Below are 27,085 nucleotides of genomic sequence, written 5' to 3'. Positions count from 1 at the left end.
GTTTAGCACATAGCAGTAACCCATTATGATGCTGACCATCTACCTTGGTTGAGATAGCAGACCTCAGTTACCACTAAATGTAGTTTGTTTGCCAATCCTGTAGCAATACATTATTGTCCTGTGTGGGGTAGAATATGCTTTCCTTATCCATATTAGCAGAGAAAATGGGCTGACCAGAGGCATCTCTTTGAAATCTTTTGATGGGGCACCTGGGTGGCTCAGTCGATTAAGCATCTGACTCTTGATCTTGGCTCAGGTCATGATCTCACAGTTGGTGAGTCCGAGCCCTGTGTCAGGCTCTGCATTGACAGTGTGGAGCCTACTTGGAGTTCTCTCTCCCTCTCTCTATACCCCTACGCCCTTGTGCTCTCTCTCTATCAAAATAAATTAAACTTAAAAAATAAAAAAAAGGTTCTGAAATCTTCTTTTGAAACCAGGTGATAAGGCTGACTATCTGTCTGAATCACTACCCAGTTGCAAATAAACCCAGCTTTCTGCGCTTCAAAGTTTTAGTTTAAGTAGGCCTATACTTATTTATAAAAAACTGTAAGTAAGTATATTCTTTAGAATTTTGATTTTGGAAATAAATTTATTCTATATTTCACCTCAGAAAAAATATCTCTGGGAATTTAGATTGGAAAACATAATAATAACAACAAAACTACTACCTCATGAAAGAATAATTTCTCTCTAGACCTATATATGTAAAAGTAAAAATATGATGCCTCCTGAACTTTATTTCTATCATTCTGTGATCATAAACCTGATAATGACTGGCTTTAAGGCATTACTTACAGGCATTTAAAAAGACTTTAAGGCATTATGGAGCTTCCCAGTCAATATAGCAAACTGAATGAGCTTAATGTCCTCACCTCCCTCTATAAATTTAAATGATAGTAAACAGTTCGAACAATAACAAATTTATAGAAAATTTACACAAACGCTGTAAAAGAGGCAAAGTAACATTATTAAATCAGGTATTTGATAAAAGATGAAAAATACATGGGGGTCTGACTTCTACTTCAAGAAGATGGGATAGTCATACTTTTCCTTATTCTTCCAATTAAATATAACTTTAAAAACTGGGCATTATATGTAAAACAAACATAAGAAGACTATGAAAGTAGTTTCTAACCAGCTAGAAACTGTAGGACCCAAAGAATGACCTAGGTCAATTCCCTGGTTTGATTTTTGCCTTATATATTTCAGACTTAGAGCTCAGGAAACTGGCACCTGGAAATTCCAATAGGCACAGACAAAAAAAGGCCCTAACAAAAGCTTGCCCTCACTGGGCAAAGGACCAGGAAAGGTATACTCACAACATACAAAGCTTTTAGGCAACAGCTACTTTACTCCAGCTGTACACCACAGGGAAAAGAAAAGAGAAGAAAAAAAAAAAGAAAAGAAAAGAGAAGAAAAGAAAAGAAAAAAAGAAAAGGAAAGAAAAGAAAAGGCAAGGAAACGCAAGGCAAGGAAAAGAGAAAAGAAAAGAAAAGAAAAGAAAAGAAAAGAAAAGAAAAGAAAAGAAAATCATGTGACCTCACCACCATCCACACCAACAAAGGGGGAGAGGGAAGGCTGAAAGTGGCACATTTCCAGGCTGTTATGAGGCACCCCATCCCCCACAGAGTAATGTCAGAACAGGTTGAGTGAGCAGTCAGGACTTTCATTCTCTATTCTATCAACATTAACACCCTAGTTGTGAGATGCTATAGTATTTTTACAAGATGTTATCACTGAGGGAAACATGAGATTTCTCTGTACTGCTTCTTACAACTGCACATGAATCTACAATGATCTCAAAACAAAATTTAAAAGTTTAATAAGAAAAAATACATGTGATCATGAAACATTATGATATGCAGAGGATTAAGACCACAGACATAAAGTCCATGCTATAGAAATACAAGAAAAAGTATCAGAGAAAAATTCAGAGGAAAGAATAATAAAAATGTTTCTTTTTCGGGGGCGCCTGGGTGGCGCAGTCGGTTAAGCGTCCGACTTCAGCCAGGTCACGATCTCGCGGTCCGTGAGTTCGAGCCCCGCGTCGGGCTCTGGGCTGATGGCTCGGAGCCTGGAGCCTGTTTCCGATTCTGTGTCTCCCTCTCTCTCTGCCCCTCCCCCGTTCATGCTCTGTCTCTCTCTGTCCCAAAAATAAAACAAACAAACAAAAAAAAAAAAACGTTGAAAAAAAAAATGTTTCTTTTTCTAACTAAAAGGAATAATAAAAAGTTTCATTATGATCTGATAGACACATAAAAGATCTGCTCCCAAGAGCATGCTTGCAAATGCCAAAGGTGAAGAAAATCCTAAAATCTTTTACAAAGTGTAGATACCTACAGAGCAACAAGGGTTTATCTGAAGCCAGCCTTCTTATAAAAAATAATGGATGTCTAACAACTATGAAATAATGATTTCAAAGTTCTAAGGGAAAATTATTTTGAATTCACATTTCTATATCTAGCAAAACTATCAACAAATGTGAAAAACAGAAGAAACACATTTAAGAGAATGCAAATACTCTGCCATTTTACCTCCCCTGTACTCTTTCAGGTAAAACAAACCAAGAAACAAACGAGGCATATAAACTGCTAGCCCTTTACCTAGGCAGAACTAGTCTGGTACAGAGTCATATAATGAATTGTAGGAAAAATGCATTTATTCCATTGTGCTTGAATGTAGCAATTAAACTTCCTTGAAACACTGTCTAATTATCACCTCTTACTTTCAGAGAGCATAAGCAAACATTTAAAAAAAAGTTATTTTAGAGACTCAGTTTTCTAAAAGAGAATACAAGATGTCCACCATTCCTCTTCTTCCTATGATCACAGCTAACCTACATTTCTTCACCTCCTTTATAGTGATGGGTGTCTACTTGGCTGTTTTTTCTAGCCAATAAAATTTGAAAGAAAGCAATGTGCACTGTTTTCAGGTCTGTCCCAAAGAAATATATAATGTGTGATTCTCCATGCTTTTTCAACCTTTAGGGAAATAGAATGGAATTGAACAAAGTGACCCTGAAGACTATACCTAGAAAATGGCAGGACAGTATGGCATTGACTATACCTAGAAAATGGCAGGAACGTGGGTCATTGATTCACTAGGAGAAGCACCTTATTGGACTGCGTGGCAAGATGTTTGAACCAATGTACACATTTTGATCTGTTTGTTATAGCAGCTCTTAGTACCTTATGTAACTACCTCATATTCATTCACATCTTAAATTCCAACTAATTGGGGCTTTGCAAAATGCAGTCAACTTTAAGCTATAGAAACACACTGTTATTAACTGTGCATCAAATAGTATTCTAGGAGGCATTCCTCTTATGAATTTATTGTGGTTTCTCTAACTGCAGCTCTTTTCAGAATAGTTATGATGAAGGATAAAGAGTATTTTATTTCCAGATAAATCTTAAGAAAATATAGCAAATGGGAATGCAAGCTGGTGCCGCCACTCTGGAAAACAGTATGGAGGTTCCTTAAAAAACTAAAAATAGAACTACCCTATAACCCAGCAATTGCACTACTAGGCATTTATCCACAGGATACAGGTGTGCTGTTTCAAAGGGACACATGCGCCCCCATGTTTATAGCAGCACTATCAACAATAACAAAAGTATGGAAAGAGCCCAAATTTCCATCGATGGATGAATGGATAAAGAAGATATGGTATATATATATATATATATATATGCACACACACAATGTATATATATATATATATATATACAATGGAGTATTACTCGGCAATCAAAAAAATGAAATCTTGCCATTTGCAATTATGTGGATGGAACTGGAGGGTATTATGATAAGTGAAATTAGTCAGAGAAAGACAAAAATCATATGACTTCACTCATATGAGATGAACATAAGGGAAGGGAAATAAAAATAATACAAAAACAGGGAGGGGGACAAAACAGAAGAGACTCATAAATATGGAGAACAAACTGAGGGTTACTGGAGGGGTTACGGGAGTGGGGGATGGGCTAAATGGGTAAGGGGCACTAAGGAATCTACTCCTGAAATCATTGTTGCACTACATGCTAACTAATTTGGATGTAAATTTTAAAAAAAGAAAAAAGAAAAGAAAATATAGCAAGAGTGCTACCCATGGAAGAGACAGAAGAATCACGTACCTCTATGATTTGGGCAATATGGTACCAGAATTTTAAAATTTACAAAAGCAAAAACGACACCTCAATTTGATATTCCAAAAAATTTTGATTTAGATGTCCATGAAGTTATATTTATGAAGGTAAAATAGCTAAACATTTGAAAAATAAGCATGTAAATTTTATCAACATATGTAGGAGAATCTGATGACACTAGGGTCCTAATATTTTCCCAGAATTATTTAGTAATGACTGACAAATAAAAAATGCATATATTTAAGGTACACAGCAGATTATGTTACATACACACATTGTAAAATCATTGCCACAATCAAGCTAATTAACATATGTTTCACCTAACATAATTACCGTGTGTGTGTGTGTGTGTGTGTGTGTGTGTGTGTGTGTGTGTGTGGGTTAAAAACACTTAATGTCTACTCTCTTAGCAAATTTCAAGTATACAGTATACCACTACTAACTATAGTCACCATGCTGTACATTAGGTTTTCAGACTTATTCATCTTATGACTGAGACTCTGTATTCTTTGGCCAGCATCTCCCCATTTCCCTCATCTCTCCACCCCTGATAACCACCATTCTATTCCTGTTACTATGAATTTGACTTTTTTTAGATTCCACGTATAAGTGAGATCATGTACTCATTTGTCTTTCTGTGCATGGTTTATTTCACTTAGCATAACGTCTTCCAGGTTCATGCATACTGTTGCAAATGGCAGAATTTCCTTCTTTTTTAAGGTTGAAGAGTATTCAAACTAATTTTTTGAAAGGATAAGTGAATGTTCATTTTGCAGTTTAGAATTGAAGAGAGTAAAAAAATAAAGTGCCATTGGGGAAGAGGGATATATCAAGATGCATTTGCATTGATACTAAAAAGAATAAAAGAGAACTTGCACTTACTCATCTTTTTTGTTCTCTAGTTAAGGACATGTCTAAACATAGCAAATAAAATGAAATGCAGAACAGCTCATATGGTTCGTTCAGTTTTTCATTACAGATAATTACTTTCTATCCATTTATCATTATCTCACTGACTCAGACCAAAAGATTGCTATTTGCTTCTTTCCATTTTGTCACTGCAATTATTTGGCTATTTGAAGCAAAATGATAAGTAGTCTCTTCCTCAGTAGTTGAAAGTGTACACGTAGTAAATTTTATTGATAATACTCTCTACTTTAAGTCAGTAAATACGTGTTGAATAACTCAAGAGCACCAATCTCTTCATTTTTGTGAAAGTTGACACCTACTTCCTACAACTAGACATTTTAAACAGATTTAGCTGCTAATCAAAAAATAAACAGCAATTTTGAGGAACCTGGGTGGCTCAGTCGGTAAGCGTCTGACTTCAGCTCAGGTCATGATCTCATGGTTTGTGAGTTCAAGCCCCGCTTCCGGCTCGGTGCTGACAGCTCGGAGCCTGGAGCCTGCTTCAGATTCTGTGTCTCCCTCTCTCTCTGCCCCTCCCCCGCTTGTGCTCTGTCTCTCTCTGCCTCTCAAAATTGAATAAATGTGAAAAAAATTTTTTAAATAAAAAATAAACAGCAATTTTAACACAAGAAAAGATAATGATATATACATTTATATATACATGTATGTGCTGTGTGTGTGTATATGCATAGAATTAACCTAGCCCATTATCAAAGATTATATAATCCTTAGCTTGCTTGCTGAACTAAATATTATATATAGCTTTTACATGCCTATTGTCAGCTTTTAAAAAGACTTCCAACGTCCTACTTCTGGCGACTAAACCTCTCAGCCAAACCACCACATTATCACACCATGAAATAAAGCAACTTCAAGGGTTTCACTCATTTGTTTTAGGTTAAGTAACAACTGAAAGGAAGCACACTTAGCTCAGACAGCTATGCATGTGATGAAGAAAATGTCACTTTTTTTACACACTGCCCTTGTCACTGTTTCTCAATATGGTTCTGCCTGTGCATACACAATGTGGAAATAAACTCTCCCACCTTCAGGCTGTCTGAATGAAAGCAGTTCATGAATCTGTGTTCATTTTTAAAAAGACAGGCATTGTTTCAGCCCTCTCCTATCAATGCACCATAATGCTGCCTTAAGTTTACAAAGTAGCTTGAATGCAAGAGGTTTCTGCTGCTGTCCAAAGCACTATAAGCTTGCAAACTATTGGCAGGTTAACAATCATTGCAAAGAACACTGTTGCAAAGCACAGAGCCCTTTTGTTTTATTAGGAATTCCTAATTAACTCAATATCTCACTGAGTTCTTTTTGGATATTCTCTCTTAACCATTCTACACACACACACACACACACACACACACACACACACACACAAACACGTGCAATTTGGAAGCTGCCAGAAATTATAGGTAGGATTTGGAGGACTGCACAAACTAATGCTGGACTGAAGTTAATGGGGCTCGTCACCCGCTAGCCTTGGACAGTGATGTTCCAAGTCATTAGCATGTCTTCTGTTTTTGGCAAGCTCCCCCTGGTAGGACTGGGCTTCCAAACAGTCAGAGCCAGAATTTGTAGAAGCAGTACTTTCTGCCTTCCACATGAATGACTAGAGCTCTCAAAGCTAGCAGATTGGTGACCGCTTCTAACACTAGACCCTTTAGACAGAAGAAAGGGCTGCCATTAGGTACTGTGAATTGATTACATATTCTTTATTCTTTCACAAGTCCTACTTATTAAGGGCTCTTAAAATATCTGGCACTGATTTAGGCATTTTGCGATGGCCCTTACATCTGAGTCTTAAGTAGAAACTCAAAGAGCTATTCAGTTCCTTGTTACAGCCAACCCCCCTGACAGCAAGCTGGGCCTTGACTACATTATGTACTTTTCAGCAGATGGAGTTTGGGGATTCCTGTGAAATTGTGAAACAAAAGCACTGAGACACAGGAGAACAGAGCTGGGAGGGAATAACAGATAGATATATCCAAAGAACAACAAACACAGGTAGGGTTAGGATAAGTTAAAAAAAATGACAAGAGATTCTGGATTCGTAAGAGTTTGATTTTTTCATTACTAAAGAGTTTTAAGAATGCTAGTATTTTAGAAAAATAGAGCAACAATGACAAAAAAATATTAAAAAGGACATTGCTTCACTGTAAATTCAAGCAGTCTAAGCTGTGCCAGGTATCTCCAAACATTTCATGTTTTAATTGGCTTCCCAGGGCTACAAGTCACATCCACTTAATCGTGTATTGATTTTCTAAGATGCTTCCTGTTACTATGACTACCCCAATCAATGAACTTCTTATAAGTAGTGAGATCATTTTCTTTCTTGTTTCTTTCCAATGGAGTCTGAATAATTTATTTCCACAAAAATATCTGATGTTGCTTCTCATCTATCAAGGAGCTACGTTATATTGGTAAAATTGTTTGATGCCTCTCATTTGTTTATTTCTTTCTTTCTTTATTTAATATTTATTTATTTTTGAAAGAGAGAGCGAGAGAGAGACCGCACACATGCAAGCAAGGATGGGGCAGAGAGAGAGAGGGACAGAGGATCCAAAGCAAGCTCTGTGCTGACAGCAGAGAGCCTTATGAGGGGCTCAGACTCACAAATTGTGAGATAATGACCTGAGTCAAAGTCAGACACTAAACTGACTGAGCCACCCAGGTGCCTCTGATGCCTTTCATTTAAAAAAAAAATTAACAACTCAGGCAACAACAGATGTTGGCAAGGATGTGGAGAAAGAGGAACCCTTTTGCACTGGGAATGTAAACTGGTACAGTCACTCTGGAAAACAGTATGGAGGTTCCTCAAAAAATTAAAAATAGAACTATCCTATGACCCAGCAATTCCACTACTGGGTATTTATCCAAAAGATACAAAAATGCTGACTCGAAGGAGCACATGCTCCCCAATGTTTATAGCAGCACTATCAACAATAGCCAAATTATGGAAAAAGCCCAAATATCCCTAGACTGACAAATGCATAAAGAAGATCTGGTATATATACACAATGGAATATTACTTGGTGATCAAAAAGAATTAAATCTTGACATTGGCAACAATGTGGATGGAACTGGAGGGTATTATGCTAAGTGAAATAAGTCAATCAGAGAAATACAAATACCGTATGATTTCACTCATATGTGGAACTTAAGAAACAAAACAGATGAACGTAGGGGAAGGGAAGCTAAAATAAGATAAAAACAGAGAGGGAAACAAACCATGAGAGACTCTTAAATACAGAGAACAAACTGAGGAGGGTTGCTGGCAGAGTCTTGGGTGGGGGATGGGCTAAATGAGTGATGGACATTAAGGAGGGTACTTGCTGGGATGAGCACCAGGTGTTACATGTAAGTGATGAATCACTAAATTCTACTCCTGAAATCATTATTACACTATATGTTAACTAACTTGGATTTAAATAAAATTTTTAAATTTTTAAAAAATTTAAAAAATATTTACAGATTCTGCACAGAGAAAGCATACAGAATTATCTTGGACCAAGATCATGAGTGGCTTATCAATCTGTGGTTGTGTTGATAAAAGTTCTTTTTGGCTATGAGAAAAGTTCCTTTCACTTGGGCCTTCATCACAGGGACTGAGAGGCTGACAATCACTCAAAGTGGATGCTCACTGGGAAGAAGAAAGTGGTTCTGCCACTAGGAGTCAAAGAAAGTGCAAGGCCACGGGCCAGCCATTTGTGACTTCGTTAGTTAGAATTGTGCTCTCTACCCCAAGAAACAAATTGTATATTGTGAGGATTTTGGCATGGGGGAGGGAAGTCACTCTAATCTGAGCCTACCCACTTTTTCTGAAGCACAGCCCTAGAAACAATAAAACAAGATTCAGGAAACACATTGGTCTTTGGAGTCAGACAACCTGGACTCAACCCTTCATGTCAGGTGAGAAAAATTGGTTAAGTCTCTTAAACTTCTTGAAGTTTCATTTCCTGTCCTATAAAATGAGATCAACGTAGTTACCACCCGGTAGTATGGAGGCTCTCTAAAATTTTTTTTTATGTTTATTTTATTTTTGAGAAAGACAGACAGGGCACAAGAAGGGGGGGGGGGTGGAGAGGGAGACACAGAATCTGAAGCAGACTCCAGGCTCTAAGCCATCAGTGCAGAGCCTGACATGGGGCTCGAACTCACCAACCATGAGATCATGACCTGAGCTGAAGTTGGTGCTCAACTGACTGAGCCACCCAGGTGCCCCAGTATGGAGGTTCTCTAACTCTAACTTCTCTATCCTTCTATCAAAGTCCATTCTTCTACTTGAGACATCTTTCCAAAGCAGAAGAGTGACCAGGTCACTTTCCTGTCCCAAAACTCCCCAAGTCTGGAGAAACACAGGCCAAACCACATAGGGTGCCATCCGCCACCCCACTGAAACAGTTCTCAGCCAGTCTTTCTTTGCTCACCTCTGATCATTTGCGTCAATTCACTTCTTGGTCTAGTTTCCTCAAAACAGATTTATCACGTACTTTTGACCCCTTACAGCTGTGTGTTTGTTCAAAACACCTCCCTAAAGTTTTCCTGTCTGACAGGTTCTTCCTGTCCTCGTCCACTTAGTAAACTCTTGTTCATCCATCCAGGCCAAGGATATCCACATATTTGCTATCTTTCCCACTGTGCCTGGAGTTTCTCCCCCAAAAAATAAAGATTAATTTTCACCAGGTGAAACAATTTCGTTTTTCATTTGGTTTCCAGCATGAACAAATATTTTATTTGGCGTCTAACGTGAAAATATCTAGATGTTACTTAACCACACAGTGAAGTGATAAAAAAAAAAATGCAACCTGCGTATTGAAAACCTGAACACTAAAAGCAAAATGTGATGTTATTCAGATTCCCAAAGTCAATCAACTTTAAGTCTTCACAGTCTAAGTAGTCACTGAATTGTAAGAAAAACAGCACACTTGCAGAAAAATATGCCGCCTGACAAATGAGCTTATCCACATCAATTACTTTGAGCATTGCTATCACCTCCTAAGCAAAAGATGTATCATTTCTAATTTAATACTCTAAAATTGGTATAAGTGAATGGACTGAGATTCAAACAAGGTACGTCATTTGCCCAAGTATTTAATATGTAGCATTGTTGTCATCCAAACCCGGGTCTATCTGCCTCTAAAGACCATTCTATTTCCACCCCTCTGCATTATCTTTCTATTGACCTTGCACTTTGATCATAGGTGGATCTTAAAAGCAATGGTCTATGTGTCTTTTTCCCAGGTGTCAGGTGCTATCTCTAGCCAGATCACTCAAAATCCTCTTTTGCTTGAGAAAAGGGGGGGTTGGTGTGTGAATTTAGAAAGGTTATACAATCACTTGAAAAGGAAAAGAGACGGGGCCTCTTCAAAACAAAATTACATCATCCTATTAATAACACACATAATTAAAGTAAGTTTTCTTCCTGGCACTAGACCCATTGGTAGCCTTTCTTATTTTTGGTTCAAGTACCTTGAATATTTGTTGTGTTCGCCTAAATAAAAGTAATATAGCAAGATTATAGCATGGTATAAATTCTCACTGAGTTGTTACAAAATATCCTATCTCTTCATTTCCCTGACTAGGTTCATTGGAAGGGGTTTACTATTGTGGTAGTGGTGGTGGTCTTGATGAGGGTAGTAGTTGTGTTTAGCAACCTGACATTGTGTATATATCTTACTTCAAACTTTTTTTTGGACTTACATTAATCTCAAAAAAAAAAACACAGTTTAAATTGATGCTTAGAGTGAAACATGTATCAATACGCAATAATATGTCATACATAATATATGCAAAGTAAAACAGAGTCATGATTACGAAAGCCATAAAAAAATGTTACTTCAGTAGAAGACTATGAAATGCCCCATGCCCCAATGAATGGAACGTTTTTAGCACATCTTATATTCTTATTCAGAATTGCTATTGTTTTTAGATCTAGATATAGAAGTAGTCATAGATACAGAGACAGAGATACAGAGCATTTAAAAATCAATCTGAACTTGAGAAACATCTAGTTTAAAGATTAGTAACAAGTCAAATTTATTCCCAGAAAGAGTTCCTTTAGGTGGCTTCCCAGTTAGCAATTAGAGGAAATCAACTCTCTTACTCAGTCTGGATCCTGGGAGAAAGGTAAGGGGACTGAAACATTTATGGGAACTAGAAACAAGGCGGGCAGCCAGCACAAGGGATCCTTCCCTCTCCAACACAAACACAAAGATTTAAATTGACGGTAGCTCCTGTTGTGCTGACACTTAGCACTTAAAGAAATTCTGATAAGCCATGCTTATAGGGAAGTTCCCAAACATGTCCAAGTTGTCAGTTTTCTCTCCTGGAATGGCTTACAATGTTACTCTTAAATGACTCCAAAAACCATGTAAGTTGGTAAATAGCAAGATACTGAATCTATCCTGAGATGCTTTTTTTATTTTCAATTTCTTACAAATAATATGAGTTCTCCAGTCCTTCATGTAGCTGAAGGCCTGCCTATCCCTAGTGCAGAAAGAAGACGACGGCAGGTAGGGGCACCTGGGTGGCTCAGTCAGTTGAGTGTCAAACTTCGGCTCAGGTCATGATCTCACAGTTTGTGAGTTTAAGCCCCACATCGGGCTCGCTGTTGTCAGCACAGAGCCTACTTCAAATCCTCTGTCTTCCTCTCTCTCTTTCCCTCCCTTGCTTGTGCTCTCTCAAAAATAAATAAAACATTTTTAAAAAGCTAAAAAAAAAATAAGAGGCAGGTTAAAAAAAATTATAAAAGGCTAGATTACCATTATGTGTTAAGTAGCATGGTTGTAGAAGCCAATTTTCTTTACGAAGTGACACTTTATTTATTTTTTTCAAATGTTTATTTTTGAGGGAGAGCAAGTGGAAGAGAGAGAGAGAGAGAAAGAAAGAGAGAGAGAATCTCAAGCAGGCTCCTCAATTCAGTGCAGAGCCCAACGTGGGACTTGAACTCACCAACCGTGAGATCATGACCTGAGCTGAAATCAAGAGTTGGATGCTTATCGGACTGGGTCACCCAAGCACCCCGCAAAGCGAAGGACACTTTACACACTGCTGACAACAGGGTAGAATCAGGAGTGATTTTACATGATATACACATTTCCAAACATGCTTATCCTATGTCCTCTCCCAACACCTATTATCTATCTCTGTGGAGTTTTAAAAAAGGTGTTGTTGAAGAAAAGGCAGCAGCAAGTCTGACTCACCAAGAGCAAGTCAGGAAACCTGCATCAGGAAAAACCTATATAGAGAAAAAGGATCAGTGTGTCTCATTCACTTCAGAGGCAACATCCAAACTGTGAATTCAATTTGGTGATGATGTCCTGCTGCCCGGAGAAGAGGACCCTTTTTATTGAGTCATCAGCCATCAGTTTAGGTGCCTACAGACACAGTCAGAAATTCCTATGGAGCAGAGGTCTGCATGATTTTGGCTATTCAACATAAAAAAATAAAGTCTGACCTTCCAGCCTAATGAATGACAAAGATATAATTAGTTATTTTAAAACGAGTGGTATTTTCAGTGGTAAAAGTTACAAAAATTGACTGTTGACTTGCAAACCTCTAAAATGCATGTTGAATACACGGAAAGTAAACAGTAAATAATATCACTGAAGAGTAACTTCTCAAATCTTTTTTAGGAATTTAAAATTTATCCCATAAATATTGTATACAAAGTACCATAAAGCGAACTACAGAGAGCAGAAGGACATCCTAAAAGTTAAAAAGAAATTATCAGTAGTAGGTTTATGACATGTCGCTAATTAATAATTGATTTTCCATTTTATAATTCCTAACCAGGTAAGTGTCATTCCCTGGAAGAAGCACCATTCCTATATAAATTCTATGTGATAGGCTTTCCACCAAAAACAGCAACAACAACAACAGCAGTAGCAGCAGCAGCAACAAGAAAATCCCCAATTAAGTCTAGAGAAGTAATTCAAAACAGTTATTCCAAATCTTAGATATCAAAATACATACTGACCGATTGCCTTTCTAACAGCTTTTTGGGCAACACGAAGGTATTAATAATCATATCCTCAATTCATCAGGTTAAATTGAGTAGTAAAGCAAATAGTTACCTAATTAATTAATACACACAGAAAAAGAAAGAGAAACAAAACAAGAAAGCTAAATAGCTAATAATTAAAATCGAAAACGTGCTCTTTGTTCTGCTTCTCAAGATAAAAATCTCCAATTGGCACCCACATTTATGTTTAGATGTAGTAAGATTTGCACTCAGTATTACAAACTCCCATCTACAAAAAAGGCCACATCTTTCAACTTTCCTTCTATAATCCTTTGTCCAGTTATGGTTTTAGTGCTTGTGCTTAAAAACTATTTTTTAAAAAATGTTTTTATTATTCTTTTTTTAAATTTTTTTATTTTTAATTTTTTTTTTAAGTTTATTCATTTTTGAGAGAGACAGAGACAGAGTGTGAGCAGGGGAGGGGTGGAGAGAGATGGAGACACAGAATCCAAAGGAGACTCCACGCTCTGAGCTGTCAGCACAGAGCCCGACGCAGGGCTCGAACTCACTAACTGCGAGATCATGACTGAGCTGAAGTTGGACGCTCAACCAACTGAGCCACCCAGGCTCCCCCTTTTATTATTCTGTAAGTAAGACATTTCGTCATTCTAACACATCAGATGAGAGAAATCAAACGTGAAAGACTGAGAAACTGGGTAATTTATAAATCTTTACCTGAAGGCCTTCAATAGCCAGTCGCAGCATGCTTGGTGTAAGTTTGGAGGCTTGCTTGAAGGTGAAGTTACTCCAGTCTATGATCAAAACAAATCCATTCACTTGAAGCTCAGGATCTTCAATCATAGCTTCTAAAGAAAGTAAGATGGCACGCAAAATATCCACCAGTGTGTACCTATCAGCAATAGAAATGTACTGCATTAAATTTGACAACCACTTTCACCAAAACTATAGATAGTGTTTACCACGCTGTAAATTTCCTTTAAGATACCTCAGGAGTCTTAAGATTATTTTATTTAAAAATCTTCTCCTAAGAGGACATTTATTTACTGCACTCAGGGGACATATTAGAATTTAACATGTATTCTACCAAACCAAACTAAAATGCTTTTGAAAACATACACTGTTGCATATTTTACAACCATTTCTTTACTTCCAGGCCTTCCTATGATTTTCTAAAATCTCATTTTGACTATCCTGAAAACTAGGCATGGTAGTTTTTTAAGCAGCTCAGGAACACTCTCAGTAATTCTAACACTTGTACCTTCATATTTCCAAAATTTAAAAAAAATGAGATTTGAAGAAATTTCACCAATAAACAAGAACACTAGGGTTAAATAACACTAGGGTCTAAACCTGTCAACAGATTTTAATTACTTGTACTGAGTTTATGTCATAAAGCTGCAAGAAAAGAAAGGTGATTGAGTCTTGATCTTTTTCAGCCTTGCACTTAGCACAGTGCCTGGCACATTGGAAGAACCCAATGAATGCTCTTTATGTTGCTGTAAAATGGGAGTAGACTAGAGCACAAGAACACTAATTGTGGAGTAAGACACAGCCTCAGTGAAGGCAGCAGAAAGAAGAGCAAAAAAAAAAAAAAAAGGCAAATTTGAGAAGTATTTTAGAGATGAACTTGTTAAAATTTGATACTTGATTAGATGCCGAGACTAAGATTAAAGGAAGAGTAAAAGATGACACACACAAAGATTTTCTAGCCTCAGAGCCTGAGTAAATGGTAAAATCTTTAATCAAAATCAATAATGCAAGAAGAGGATACCTTTGGGGATAGTTGGAAATGTGGAGTTTAGAATAAAACCCATTGTATGAGAAATATGTGGTACACTCAGAAAGATATATCAAGTAAATATCTGAAAAAGTAGATCCTAAACTCAGGAGAAAGCTCAAGGGTGAAAATTCCAGAGTCAAAAACATACAGATCTTAAGTTCAAGTAAGTGAAAGGGTAATGTAATCAGAGCTGAGAAGAAAATGAGATAATTATTCAAGAAGGCAATCCCAGCATTTCAAGAGGAATCACTGAATTTATGAAAATGTTAACAATTTCAATTTTTGAGCAGCCTGCATTTTAAGTTTTCTCCCCTCATATATTCAGGTGGACATGTCTAGGAAAAGCTAGAGAAATAAATCTTGACCTCAGGAAACAAGTGAGATGAAGAGGATTGCTGGATTAGGTGAGTGGAAGTAATGGGCTCTCCAGGAAGACAGTATGAGACGGTGAGTACATATGAGGGAGTAGTTCTATCTTTACTTCTAAAAACATTTGGAGGCAAATGGAGAAAGCATAGTAATTCAGAAGGAACTTCAGGTGATTTTTCACTTGCTTTGGGTATCATTTCCTCATCTGTAAAATCAGTAGTTTGGAATAGAATCCCTTTGGGATCCCAACATTAATCAAGCATGGTGTCAGAAGACTTCAGGATGGAATTCCTTCCCTGTCCCTCATTAGCTGCGTGGTCCAGGACATGTCATTGATCTGTAATTCTGAGCCTCAGTTCCCTAATATGAAAAATGGAAGTACCTATTATTATCTTACTATATCTCACTGGTGATGGTGGGGTGGGGGAAGGGGGGAGGAGAGGAAAGTCAAAGACATGATGCAGGTGAAAGCACTTCCATAGTGCTAGGTGTACAGAAAGTGCTCAGTAAATGTTGGTTGGAATACATACAGAGCATGCTTTTTATTGTAATGGTAACCATAGACATAGTGTACTAGGCAGGATATAATCAGAACTGAAGGCTGTTTACACTTAAAAATTATTGATGATCTTTAGACAACTTATTCTTATAAAAGGCGAGGATCAAAAAATTATTTTTAAATCTTTGGAAAGTATACAGGCTTTTTATAGGCCTAAGGATATAACATCTCAAAATACTTCCTGAATACATAAGACAATAAAACTTTATGTAGAGCTCTGTTACCTATTTGTCTTTAAATCTATGAAATATGTACGGCTGAATACCTTTATTTGTCACGCCATGGCTGGCCTATCTCCTTTATAAATATAATGGCCTAACTTAGTGTTATGACAAAAAGTCTATAGACCTACACAGACTGGAAAGATGAAGGAAAAAGGTTATATTTCTGGTTTAGGCTTAGAGCACCATTTAAAATATATGTTCATTTTAATTCCTGAAATTCATCATAATATCATGCTAAAGTATTTTTAATTAGAAAAGCCCAATTTAGAATCTATCTCCATTATGATCATCCTTATGTTACCTATAGAAATACCAAATAGCATTAATACCAAAATAGCATTAAGTAACACTTGAATCTGAAATCAGCTTTGGAAGGATGATGTATTATTTTCAGTGAGAATAAACCATAGCACCAGTGAAGGCAGAATTCAAGAGGCATTTTGTTTCAAATAACACACTTTGAGTATGGTTTTCCAAAACTGAGGCCAAGTCAAGAGAAAAATTTACGCATATATTGTTATTCCAAAGGAAATAAAACAAGGCAAATCCTATTATCAGCAATGAAGAAAATCATGTTTGCAAAGTTTTCAAGAGTAAATTTCATCAAGTTTTTAAATTTAATATCTTGCTTCAAAAAGAGAATCAAATGATCTTTATCTAAATCATTATATGTCTAAATCAAAGAAAAGAAACATTAAAACATCTTAGCTAACTGTATTCAAAGGGCAGGTCAAAACCACTCTTGACACGCCAGTCCTCTGTTGTCAAACATGTCACATTACTACCATTAACAGCTCAGCAGGCTATTCATAAGCAGAATCTTATTACATGAGATCTTGCCAAAGTCTGTAAAATATCTTCCAAAGAAATGAGGGATTTTATATCTTCAGGAATCCTACCTTCATCCCTCTCTTTGAAATTATGTTTAGCTGTTGTACTCTACAAATCTGAGGTCACTGCAATAAATATGTTCATGTGTGAGGTTTACATCCCAACAACAGGAGCTCCACCATTTTTCTTCTTCCCTCGTATGTTGGAAGAAAGCCATAAATAACAAACTAGCACATTAATGCAGCTCTTGACTCTGAATTGTGCTTTCCAAAACAGCATTAAGTAAATCCTGAATCTGAAATCAACTTGGAGAGGATGATGCATAGCATGTAGTAAGAAGAAATAATAACACCAGAAAGGGATTTTACAACTGGGACACCAAGCTATACAGACCATGGCTCTTGAAAGACAGCAGAGCTGCTATAATATGTAAAAACTGTATGGAGAAGACTGACACCTATATCTCCTATTTACTACCTGTACAATCAAGACCAAGGAAGCGTGTTCTCCTGCCTCAGACCACACAAGGATTTGGGGGGCTGACTGGCCTGTGCTCTCCTGGGGCATCCTCTACAACTTACAATCGGTGCAAAGAGCAAACTAAATCACAAACAAGTCATTACCTTCCTACTTCCCAATCTTTTCTTCCAGCCTGACAAGGAAAAACTGGCATCTTGGCATCACACTGAACAGCACAACAGCAAGCAATTTCCCTTTGTCACTAAATCAATCAGCCATTATTAAATTCTTCATTAAGGCTGCCCCTCCCCTCAGTTTTCATTAAGCCATGTTTCTAATGTCTGAAGCACTTCCTATTAGAAAGGTGCTAAGGGGAAAGACAAAGGCGAAGAATTGCCTGTATTAACGCCTCAGGGTATCATCAGTACTAAAGTTGATGAACCTATCTAGGTGTTTTATATTACTCAGTGGCAATAATAACACCTCTATCTGTGTAATCATTTAAGAGTTCCAAGGCAATTTCAAATGCATTATCTTAATCTCAAAACAAGCCCAGAGTCTCTGTGCTGGCTTTGTTCCTATTATTTTGGAGATGAGGACACAGGGTCTCAGGGAATTTGAACAGTTTGCCCACAATCACCACGGGAGTAAAGCGGGAGCCTAGATGAGAAGCTGGGTCCTTCTGACACCTCAGTCCTCTCCACACCCCATGGTGCCTCGTACCTAGAACGCAGTCTAATGAATAGCTGATCTGCTTTTTCAGGTCTCGGCGGTATGTATGTCAGAAGACAGATCAGGAAGTCAATACCAACGTGGCACCATGCCAGGTTCCAGGGCATGTTCCAGCCTGGCCCCAGCAGCAGGCTTTGGTGAAGGAAAGGCAAGAAGACATTCATAAGAGTCTGAATAGAAAGAGAAGTCTACAAACCCTAGAGAAAATATGAACTCTGAAATATTCATCTGTCTGGCTTGTGTCACTGAGTGCAGAAGATTAGCTGTCTGAGCCTTGCTTTAGTTTTACTGCTGTGGGAGTGTAGGTGAGTGAGAACAAGTGAATCACTGAAAATGAAACATCTACAGGAATAATGTCTTTCTTTGGGGGAAAAAAAGTTTTAAAAAATGTGCACCTACTGCCACCAAAATAAAATAAAGTAAAACAAAACAAAATAGAATTGTAATGGAAAAAATGCAAATGTCAGAAAGGCAACTCTTCAGGGTAGAATACTCTAAACAAATGTCTGCTAAGTCTTTGTCTTCAGATTTATTCTAGCAACTTAACTTTCTCATTGTCTATTCTGACGTTCAATCAAGATTTTGTAAATGACAGATGGAATTTTTCCGCTAGGTTTATGTTTGTCCTTAGACTTACGTTGATAGCTGTCTACACACACAAAAAAAGTTTGACCAATTCACCTACTAGTTGTATGATCATGGGTGAAATATCTCACTGCCCAGTGCCTCAGTTTCCTAATCTGCAAAATGTGGATGTTAATAACACTGGCCTTGTAGGATTGTGATAAAGATTTACTGTGTTAATGTTTGCAAAGGACTTAGAAGAGTCCTTGGCACATCACACATGCTATAAAAGTGTTTTAAATCAATGAATAAATAAAGTAATTAATTAAAGCATTAAAATGAGACAATAAAAGGTTGAATTCAGTTAACAGAGAAGGCGATGTTCTCTCGGCACAACACTGTGTAGTCCACAGCTGCCCCTTTGCCCTGAACTTCGAGCGCAGGCAAATGGTACTCTCATTAAGCACTTACAATCTTTCTAGTAGCTATTTAATGTTTCATGTTTTTTCCTCCCAGAGGTCATCTATCTCTTGATGGTACAAAGAATATGTCATTTGTCTTTATTTGCCCTGTCACCTACTAAATTTCCTTTATATAACAAATGCTCAACTCAGGTGTATTTCAGCATTTATTTATTTATTTATTTATTTATTTATTTATTTATTTATTTTAGAGACAGAGGGAGAGGCAGAGCATGACCAAGGGAGTGGCAGAGAGAGAAGGCGACAGGGGATCTAAAGCTTGACACAGGGCTCAAACTCACGAACAGTGAGATCGGGACCTGAGTCAAAGTCAGACGCTCAACCACCTGAGGCACTTTTTGTTTTTAATGATTTGAATGGAGTACTGTTTGTTCAGTTATTTGATGTTATAAGGACCTGACGTACAGGGACATCCTTTCCCTCATGTCAGTAGTACTGTTTATTATGTTAGTAAAATATATGTACTTGCCCTCAGTCATGTAAAAGAGCTCAACCTTTCTAAGAATGGAAGAAATGTGTTCATTGACTAAGGATAACAGTAATTTACTAACTATTGGCTTATGTTTTAAAATATCTTTAAGCATTTCTTTAGAGGTATCCTGTCAGTGCAGTGTAGTAAACCTCAAATCCTTTGCTTCTCTTCAACTTTGTTTAAAGTTGTATATCTAAAATATGAAAATAGCCCAGTTCAAGTCAGACCCAATCAACATCCTACTTTAAGGTTGGCACTCTTGGTCTTTGCTGTTATTTCAAGATTATTTCACTAATTACTGTATAATTGCCCCAGTTTCTAGAGACCGTCCTATTTTTTTCCAGAGATTCGTTCCAATATTCCACTAACATTTCGCAGGACAATTTTTTTTTCTTTCCCATTTTCCATGGTATGAACCAAGGGCATAGTCTGGAATAAGATGCAGTTTCCAGAATCTTTGTTAAAAGAGCCTCCTTATAAGGAAGCAATACAGAGAGGTTCTGCTGGAACAGAAGTGCCATGGAATCCACACATGCTTTTCCAGTTTTGACTGAATCTCAAAACCCACCCATAACATAGCACAATGATGTCTCCAGGGTTTGAAAGGTAAGGATTCCTGACCTTGACACGATATATAACACCTTAAAACAAAACGTTGAAACATAAATAAATATAAACTTTAATAAACTGAGTCTTCAAAAATCAGGCCTCAAGATGAAGCCTATTTTCTTTTGTTTTGTTTTTTTTTTTTTTGTTTTGTTTTCAAGATCACTGAGTTTGAGTGTTTCTCCCTAATTATCTAGTTAATTGTGCTTGACTGTTCCTAGCAATTTTTACTTCATTTTGTTTTATTTCACAGCACACTTCCAGAGAAGAATAAAACTTCATGGTGGGATTAAAACAAATCTGTATAATCTATGTCTATCTTAAAATTTTAATCTATTATCAACCTAACCTTCTTTCAGTTTGGAGACTGACCACATTATTTTAATAAATGTGAGCAGAATCATAATTCAATCTGAACTTGCAAACATTATCATTGTCTTTTTTGTGAAAAAGCCACACAATAGGAACAAACAAACTACAATGATATGTTTTTTAGGCAAATTCCAGGATAAGTTAGAGAATCATAGCATGATGTTTGACCTGCTAGTCTTCTATCCCTTCCAGAGCTTCAATACTGTAAGTGATAATCAATGTTTATCATGACAAGCCAAACATAATGCAAGACGGTCAGTGCTTCTGAATTGCCACTATATTAGGAGTCGTTTATTTTAGCTGTATGTAATTGTTTTCTAAAGGTTATTAACCAGCTTCCAGATAAATGCTTGTTTGCTGTACAAAAGTGTAGAGGACTACTCTGAATTCTAATGAGGTAAAATGCTACTTGCATGCTGACAGCCTACGGGCCAACAATCAGAATGGGTGTCATCAGGACGTTTCAGGTGACATAATTTCCTCACGAGTGTTTGCAAGAACTACGGTCCAGTGAATTTCAACTTCTCAGATACCTGCTCTCATGCTCTAGGGTCTAAACTGTGATCTACTTTCATTCCAAACGTCCTTTTCTTAAAGTAGTATTATCCCTTCTAGCTTCAGTGTTACATTATCCTCACGTTCTGTTGTTGCAATCAAATGGACAGTTTGAAGGTATCTATAGAGTCCTAATCAGGGCACTATCATCCAGGAAAGAAATACAGCACATGATATGTGGAAGATTATTACATCCTAGTGATGTGGTGTAACGATTCAATTGTTTGTAATTTTGTGGAATTTGCTTTTGTTTTCAGAAATTATGTTAGACAAACTGAAAGAAATGAGATGAAATTGTATGAATCTTTACCAAGGTAGAGCCTACTCAATAAATGTAATAAGTAATCTGAGCCTGTTCTATCCTTTTGAGAAAAACCACAAATCACATTGAAAGTCATTTTGACATTTCAGTATTTTAATTATTTTTTAGATATATTAGAATGTGATAATGCTGTGAATATTATTATTTTACCTTAGTCTTCCTGAAGATTCCATGTCTCTTATAAAAGCTTTGGAAATGGTCCAATTCTTTGCAATAACCTGAAACTGACCTGCACTACATTGCAGTGGAAAGAGCCACTATTTTATTTATAGTCACCAGCTCACACACATTTACTTTTGCTAGTCTCCCGAGGAGCACAGAAAACTGTCCTACAAATTTAACATAGGAGAAAGTATATATAAGATAACTTCCTACTTAGAATTCTTTCTTTTTAATGCGTAACTCACTTCAACTCAATATAGATTTGCATTAACTCTAGGTCACGTGCTATTGTAAATATAATAACATAAGACTTCATCTTTTTTGTTATACAGATCAGTTATTTCAGAGCTCTTTACAAAATTTTTCAAAATTCATTAAAAAAAAAATCTTGCTTTTCCCTTGGGAGGTTGGAAATAACCTTATTTCCAAATAAAGGAGACACTTTCTTCTACCTTGTTTCTGGAATTTCCCTATGTAACCTTGGACATTCCCACCTATTGTTTCTTTAAAACAATGCTATTTTATTTTCTTTAAAACAATGCTACTTTTCAAAAAAGTTGTTGAAAGCCAGGCAATTCACTGAACAACACAAGGAAGGTGGTCCAAATCATGATCAGATGCGCAGTCTTCTCAAGAGACCCAGGTTGTTTGGTCTGGAAGGATGAGAGCAGGATCTGACTCCCAGAACAGGGAAGGCATGGGAATGAAGAGAATTTGGCAGGTAGCATGTTCACCTAACAGAACAGCAGTAAGGTAAACATCGAGGGAAGGTGACACAGACTTCTGTAGAAGTCCAGTCAGTTAAAAATTGAGGCTGCGCAGTGTGGGAAGGAAAAGGATTCAGACCAAAGGTAGGAGAAGGGCTGGTGAGACCCTGATACTGCCAGAAAGGTATTCCCAGAAACTGTCCTGCAGGCTCCAGGGCAGTTCTTAGACACATATCTCAATGATAAAAGTTTACAGAGAATGTTAAGACGATAGAACTGATGATCCACTAGTCCTTGTTATTAGATACATGTAGATCTGAGATAGGGGGCAGGTAGGAAGGATGGAAAGATTTTTTTAAGAATATAGGAGGAATTTTAGACAAGCTCAAAATAACTTGTGTACCTTCTGTTCTTGACATTCTATAACTTCTTGATTATACCTGTTTATTTCCAACCATAGAAACAGAATTTACAAATTTTAGCCTAAGGGTCCTGATAGAGTATTTTTTTATAAGAAATAGCTTCTCATTTTTAATTTCACACGTATGAGATTTTAATGTTTAAATTATTAAAATAATTTTATATACCAATTAATAAATCATCCATTATGGATTCCATTATGGATTTCCAAGGAGATAGATTCTGATTACCAGTAACCTATCCTTTCTATGAAAGAATGAGATAGAGAACTAAAATATATTCTTTAAATCTGGAATATTAACTTCCCATATAGAGGAGAACTCTTTCATCTTAATTAGATTTATGTCAGTGTGAATATTAGTTCACTTATAAAGATAAGTGAATAAAGGTCTGATGTATATGCAAGTTTCACTGAATGCAATCTGCCTCTCTAATATCTTTAACAGAGAGATTTTGAGATATATTTAAATGTAAAATTTCCTCAGCTCCCATTTTACTATAGCTCACAATAAACAAAATGCCACTCTGATATATGGATTAGGTTCCTTCTTGAAGAAATTTTTCAATTTTGATATACACAATAATTGATTTGCATAACCCTACAATGTCCATCTCAGACAGGAAACAAAAATTTCTTAAAGAGAAATTGTGGCCAAATAGTGGCTTTTCTTGGTCCTTTAAACTTTGCCACCTCATAAAAAGTAGAGTGAGATCTTTATAAATAACCAAAATAAGAAACAGAACTCTATTCCCCCTCAATAGCTAACTCTAAGTTTCTTAGCTTTATGATTCTTCAGGTAGTAATTTGTCTTTATATTTATCTAAAAGAAATCAGAGTAGTTCTCAACTTAGAATTACAGGGAATAGGTGACTATATAAAGAGTAAAAAAAAAAAAAAAAAAAACCTGTTAGGGGCATCTGGGTGGTTCAGTTGGTTAACGGTGGCTCACTCAGTTAAGCATCTGACTTCACCCAGGTCATGATCTCATGATTTGTGAGTTTGAGCCCTGTATCTGGCTCTCTGCTGTCAGCACAGAGCCCACTTTGGATCCTCTCTCTCCCTCTCTCTCTGCCTCTCCCCTGCTCTTTCTCTCTCTCTCTCTGTCTCTCTCAAAAATAAATAAAAATATTTTTTAAAAACTTAAAAAAAGTAAAACCCTGTTTAAAATATTAGCTCACATTCTAATGTTTCAATAATCCAAGAAGCCTATCTAGAAAGCTGTAAGATCAATAAACTTTCTCAGTAACTGTAAAAGTCTTTTACAATTGTTCCTGAGATGTTTTCAACTAACCAGATGCATCAAAAGTCACCATTCACAGAACTAAAAATACACCAATGTTATAACAACCAGCTTCTTATGATTCATAGTTCTGCTAACATTTTTAAGTCCCATGAAATATATTTAGCTTTGAACTTAATTGAAACTACCTTACACAAGAGTCTTTCATAATTTTTTATATCTTTCAGTCTGAGAAAATAATTTTGACCGAGCAAGTGGAAGAGTCCCTCTCTGCATCTTGCTATTATAACGTAGATGAAATAAAAATATTATTTCCCCTCCATTAAAAAGCAATAGAGCTCAAAAGTCTACCAACTGACATATCTGAACATTTTCCACTCCCTTACAAAAGATGAGAAATCACATCAGACAGGAAACACATTCTTTAGATTAGTGGCAGGTGTAGAACACACACACCAGTCAGCCTTTATTTTCAGTGTCAGCAGGCATGCTCAGCGAGAGGGCACAACTCTTCCTTTTCATTGAAGTGACACACATCGTATTATTCCTTCATCTACACTTCACCAAGCAGAAAAGTTCCCAAGCCACAAAACTACTTGATCTTGCTTGAACACCACGCTATTCTTTAAAAACAAAACTTCAGTGCTAGGAAGAGGGATGATGGTGATGGTGATGATGAGGATGATGGTGATGGTGATGACAGTGATGATGATGATGAATTTAGTTTAAGAATTTTTTTAGGAACAAGGAGAAAAAGTGGTCTCCACTCTCAGACTCACTTTTCCATAGAACAGTAAACTTATTCAAGAGGTGAAAAATATAGCAGCTGTATTTAGAAGGCGAATGATTCAGATTGCAGCACAATAACACAGTTCTGGAAAACACTTAAAGCTGCAGTAGAAACTAGGTGCTCACGAAGCATGAGTTTCAAAGGTAAAAAGAAAAGCCTTTCTTCCACTGCCCAGGATGTCCACCAAAACCTCATTTTGTAGTTTCAGTTTCTTTTCCCCTCCCCATGAGCCAAATAAACAAAACACCAAAGCTGTAAAACTATGACATGACTCAGGGTAAAATCTGGAAAATGGGGGAGTAAAAGAATCCCTAGTACAAGTTTGAATTTAGGATTTACCTGCTCTGATCCCAGTTGGCTGCAAAAAGGACTAGAATCTTCCTGCCATAGTGGTCCAGGTTGGCCAGGCCCCCAGGGAAGCCATCTTTCAGTGCCTGCTTGATTCCAGGGTCAGTGGCCTTGAAGCTTTTGAACATGTCCAGGTTCTGCTGCCGGTACTCAAAGTACTGGGCCAGAAGGCGGAAAGCTTCAAAGTGATGAAACTTCCTGGCCCGCAAGAAGCGTAAGATGAAGGCATCATCTGTGCGCAGAAAGCCAATGTCCGGCCTGGTGATGACCATATCCCTCACCTCCTGGATGTCCTGGTGCAATGTGTCTGGGTTCTCGTTCAGCTCCAGGCGAGCTTTCTCCAGGGTCTCAGGAGAGAGACCAGCTTGTAAATGAGTCATCGTCCCGCTTGTTCCTGAACCTTCCCTTCCTCCTGCTGACTGTCCCACAACAGACCTGGCCCTTGCCACCACCACACTCTGGCCTCCAGACCTCCCTGCCGCCTGCTTCCTCTTCTGTACAGGAAATTGTTTGTCTTGGCGTCCAGACCAGTACCCTGTTGCTCCTGCCTCTCGGCAGCTCTTTTGTGGGAGTACGAACTTCTTTTCCCACCGCCTAAAAACAACACCTCACTTTGGTTCCCTCTTCCTTTCCTTTAAAGAGCTGTGGACCTCTGGCGGGCCCAACACTCCTTGTCCTTCCTCAACCCTAACAAAACACCCCTAAGCCCACCCAGCACGGTTGGCACTGATCTTGATGCTGTCCTCTTCTCTTCCAAGATGCAACAAAAACAACCCCCACGCACATCTCAGCCCCAGCTCTGTGATGCTTCTGCGGTCCCTACTGAAGGATGCGCCTGCCAGGGATAACGATGGGAATTCTGATTAATAATAAGGTGGCTCTTCAGCGCTGAGCTCCAGGGCGGGGAGAGAGCGTCTTTGCCAGAAAGAAAAAGAGAGAAGGGGGGGGAGGAAATTATTTTTCCTTATGCTTATTTAAAGATGTTATTCTTAAAAGGCATTTGTGGGATTTTGTTTAAAATGATTATGATCCAATTAGGCGGAGACTCTGCAGATAGCGCACCTTCCCTCCTCCCTTCCTAGATACACCGTGATCTCAGAAGGCACCAGAAGGGTTTTGGTGGCGTTGGCACCAGCGTGGGCTACCCACCCCCCAGCCCCACCCGCAACTTCTGCCTTCCTCTAACCCTTTATTTCGACGGAATTATCCCGGAGGTGGAGGGGGGAGGTGGAGGGAGGAGGGGGATCTTTCCCAGAACACACATTTCAAATGCGAGGTTGGGGGCGGGGGGCGGGGGGAGAGAAGGTAGAGAAGAGGAGTGGAGGATAAAATTAAAATGTCTCTACCTTTTCTACAAAACCCCAAAGCAAGAGAGAAGAGCGGCGGGCTCCTACCAGCAAACCCGGAGGCGGGGACGCTAAGCAATGCGGCACTCCCTGGCATCCATCAGCCCCGGCTTCGGCGGCGGCGGCGGCGGCGGCGGCGACAGCAGCATCAACTCCTCTCCGCGGGATGGAGCGAGCAGCGAAGAGGGGCGGCAGCTGGGACCCGGGCCGGAGACGCACTGGGGAGCAGCCGCGACCACATCGTCAGCCAGCAGCCCGCTGCCTCTCCCAGCGGGAGGGTGGGGGTGCGGAGCTAGGGCCCCCGGCGTCCCAGGTCCTCGCCCGGCCCGGCCATTCGCCTCTCCGGGAGAGGAGAACGGAGGGAGCGGGGTTCGAACGCCTGGATGGACAAGGCCACGCCGGCTGCCGCCGCCTTTGTGCGCCGGAGCCGCGGGGCGGTGGGCGCGGCGGGGCGGCAGCTGCGGGGCGCCGGCCTCTCCACGGGGGCCCCGGGCGGCGGGAGTCAGGCGCGCCCCTCCGGGCTCTTGCTGCCGCTGCTGCTGCCACTGCCGCTGCTGCTGCTGCTGCTGCTGCTGCGGCCCCGGCTGCCGCTGCTAAAAGAGGACTCGGCTCAGCCCAACTCCTCTCTAATTATCCCAGCACAGATCTGGCTGCGACGTAAGCGCTCACTCAGCTCGCGCACGCACCCCGCTCC

The 27,085-nt window shown here is 38.5% G+C and overlaps 1 protein-coding gene across 1 annotated transcript in view; it reads right to left on the bottom strand.

The window, feature by feature from the left end:
• The window catches only part of CLVS2 (clavesin 2), a 70,789-nt gene extending 44,288 nt beyond the window's left edge, over positions 1-26,501 (bottom strand). Inside the window, exons 1-3 of the mRNA XM_086707718.1 lie at positions 26,392-26,501; positions 25,037-25,960; positions 13,765-13,939 (exon numbers count right to left, since the gene is read on the bottom strand). Coding sequence (XP_086563844.1) covers positions 13,765-13,939; positions 25,037-25,425 — 564 coding nt within the window. The 5' untranslated portion in view covers positions 25,426-25,960; positions 26,392-26,501. The remainder of the gene's footprint in view (positions 1-13,764; positions 13,940-25,036; positions 25,961-26,391) is intronic.
• Between the last annotated feature and the right edge of the window lie 584 nt (positions 26,502-27,085).

This window comes from Puma concolor, chromosome B2 (assembly GCF_028749965.1).
Source record: "Puma concolor isolate L17-30 chromosome B2, mPumCon1.1.hap2, whole genome shotgun sequence".
Classification (NCBI taxonomy): Eukaryota; Metazoa; Chordata; class Mammalia; order Carnivora; family Felidae; genus Puma; species Puma concolor.
The sequence above is the reverse complement of the archived record's forward strand: the minus strand, read 5'-3'. Positions and strand labels throughout refer to the sequence as shown.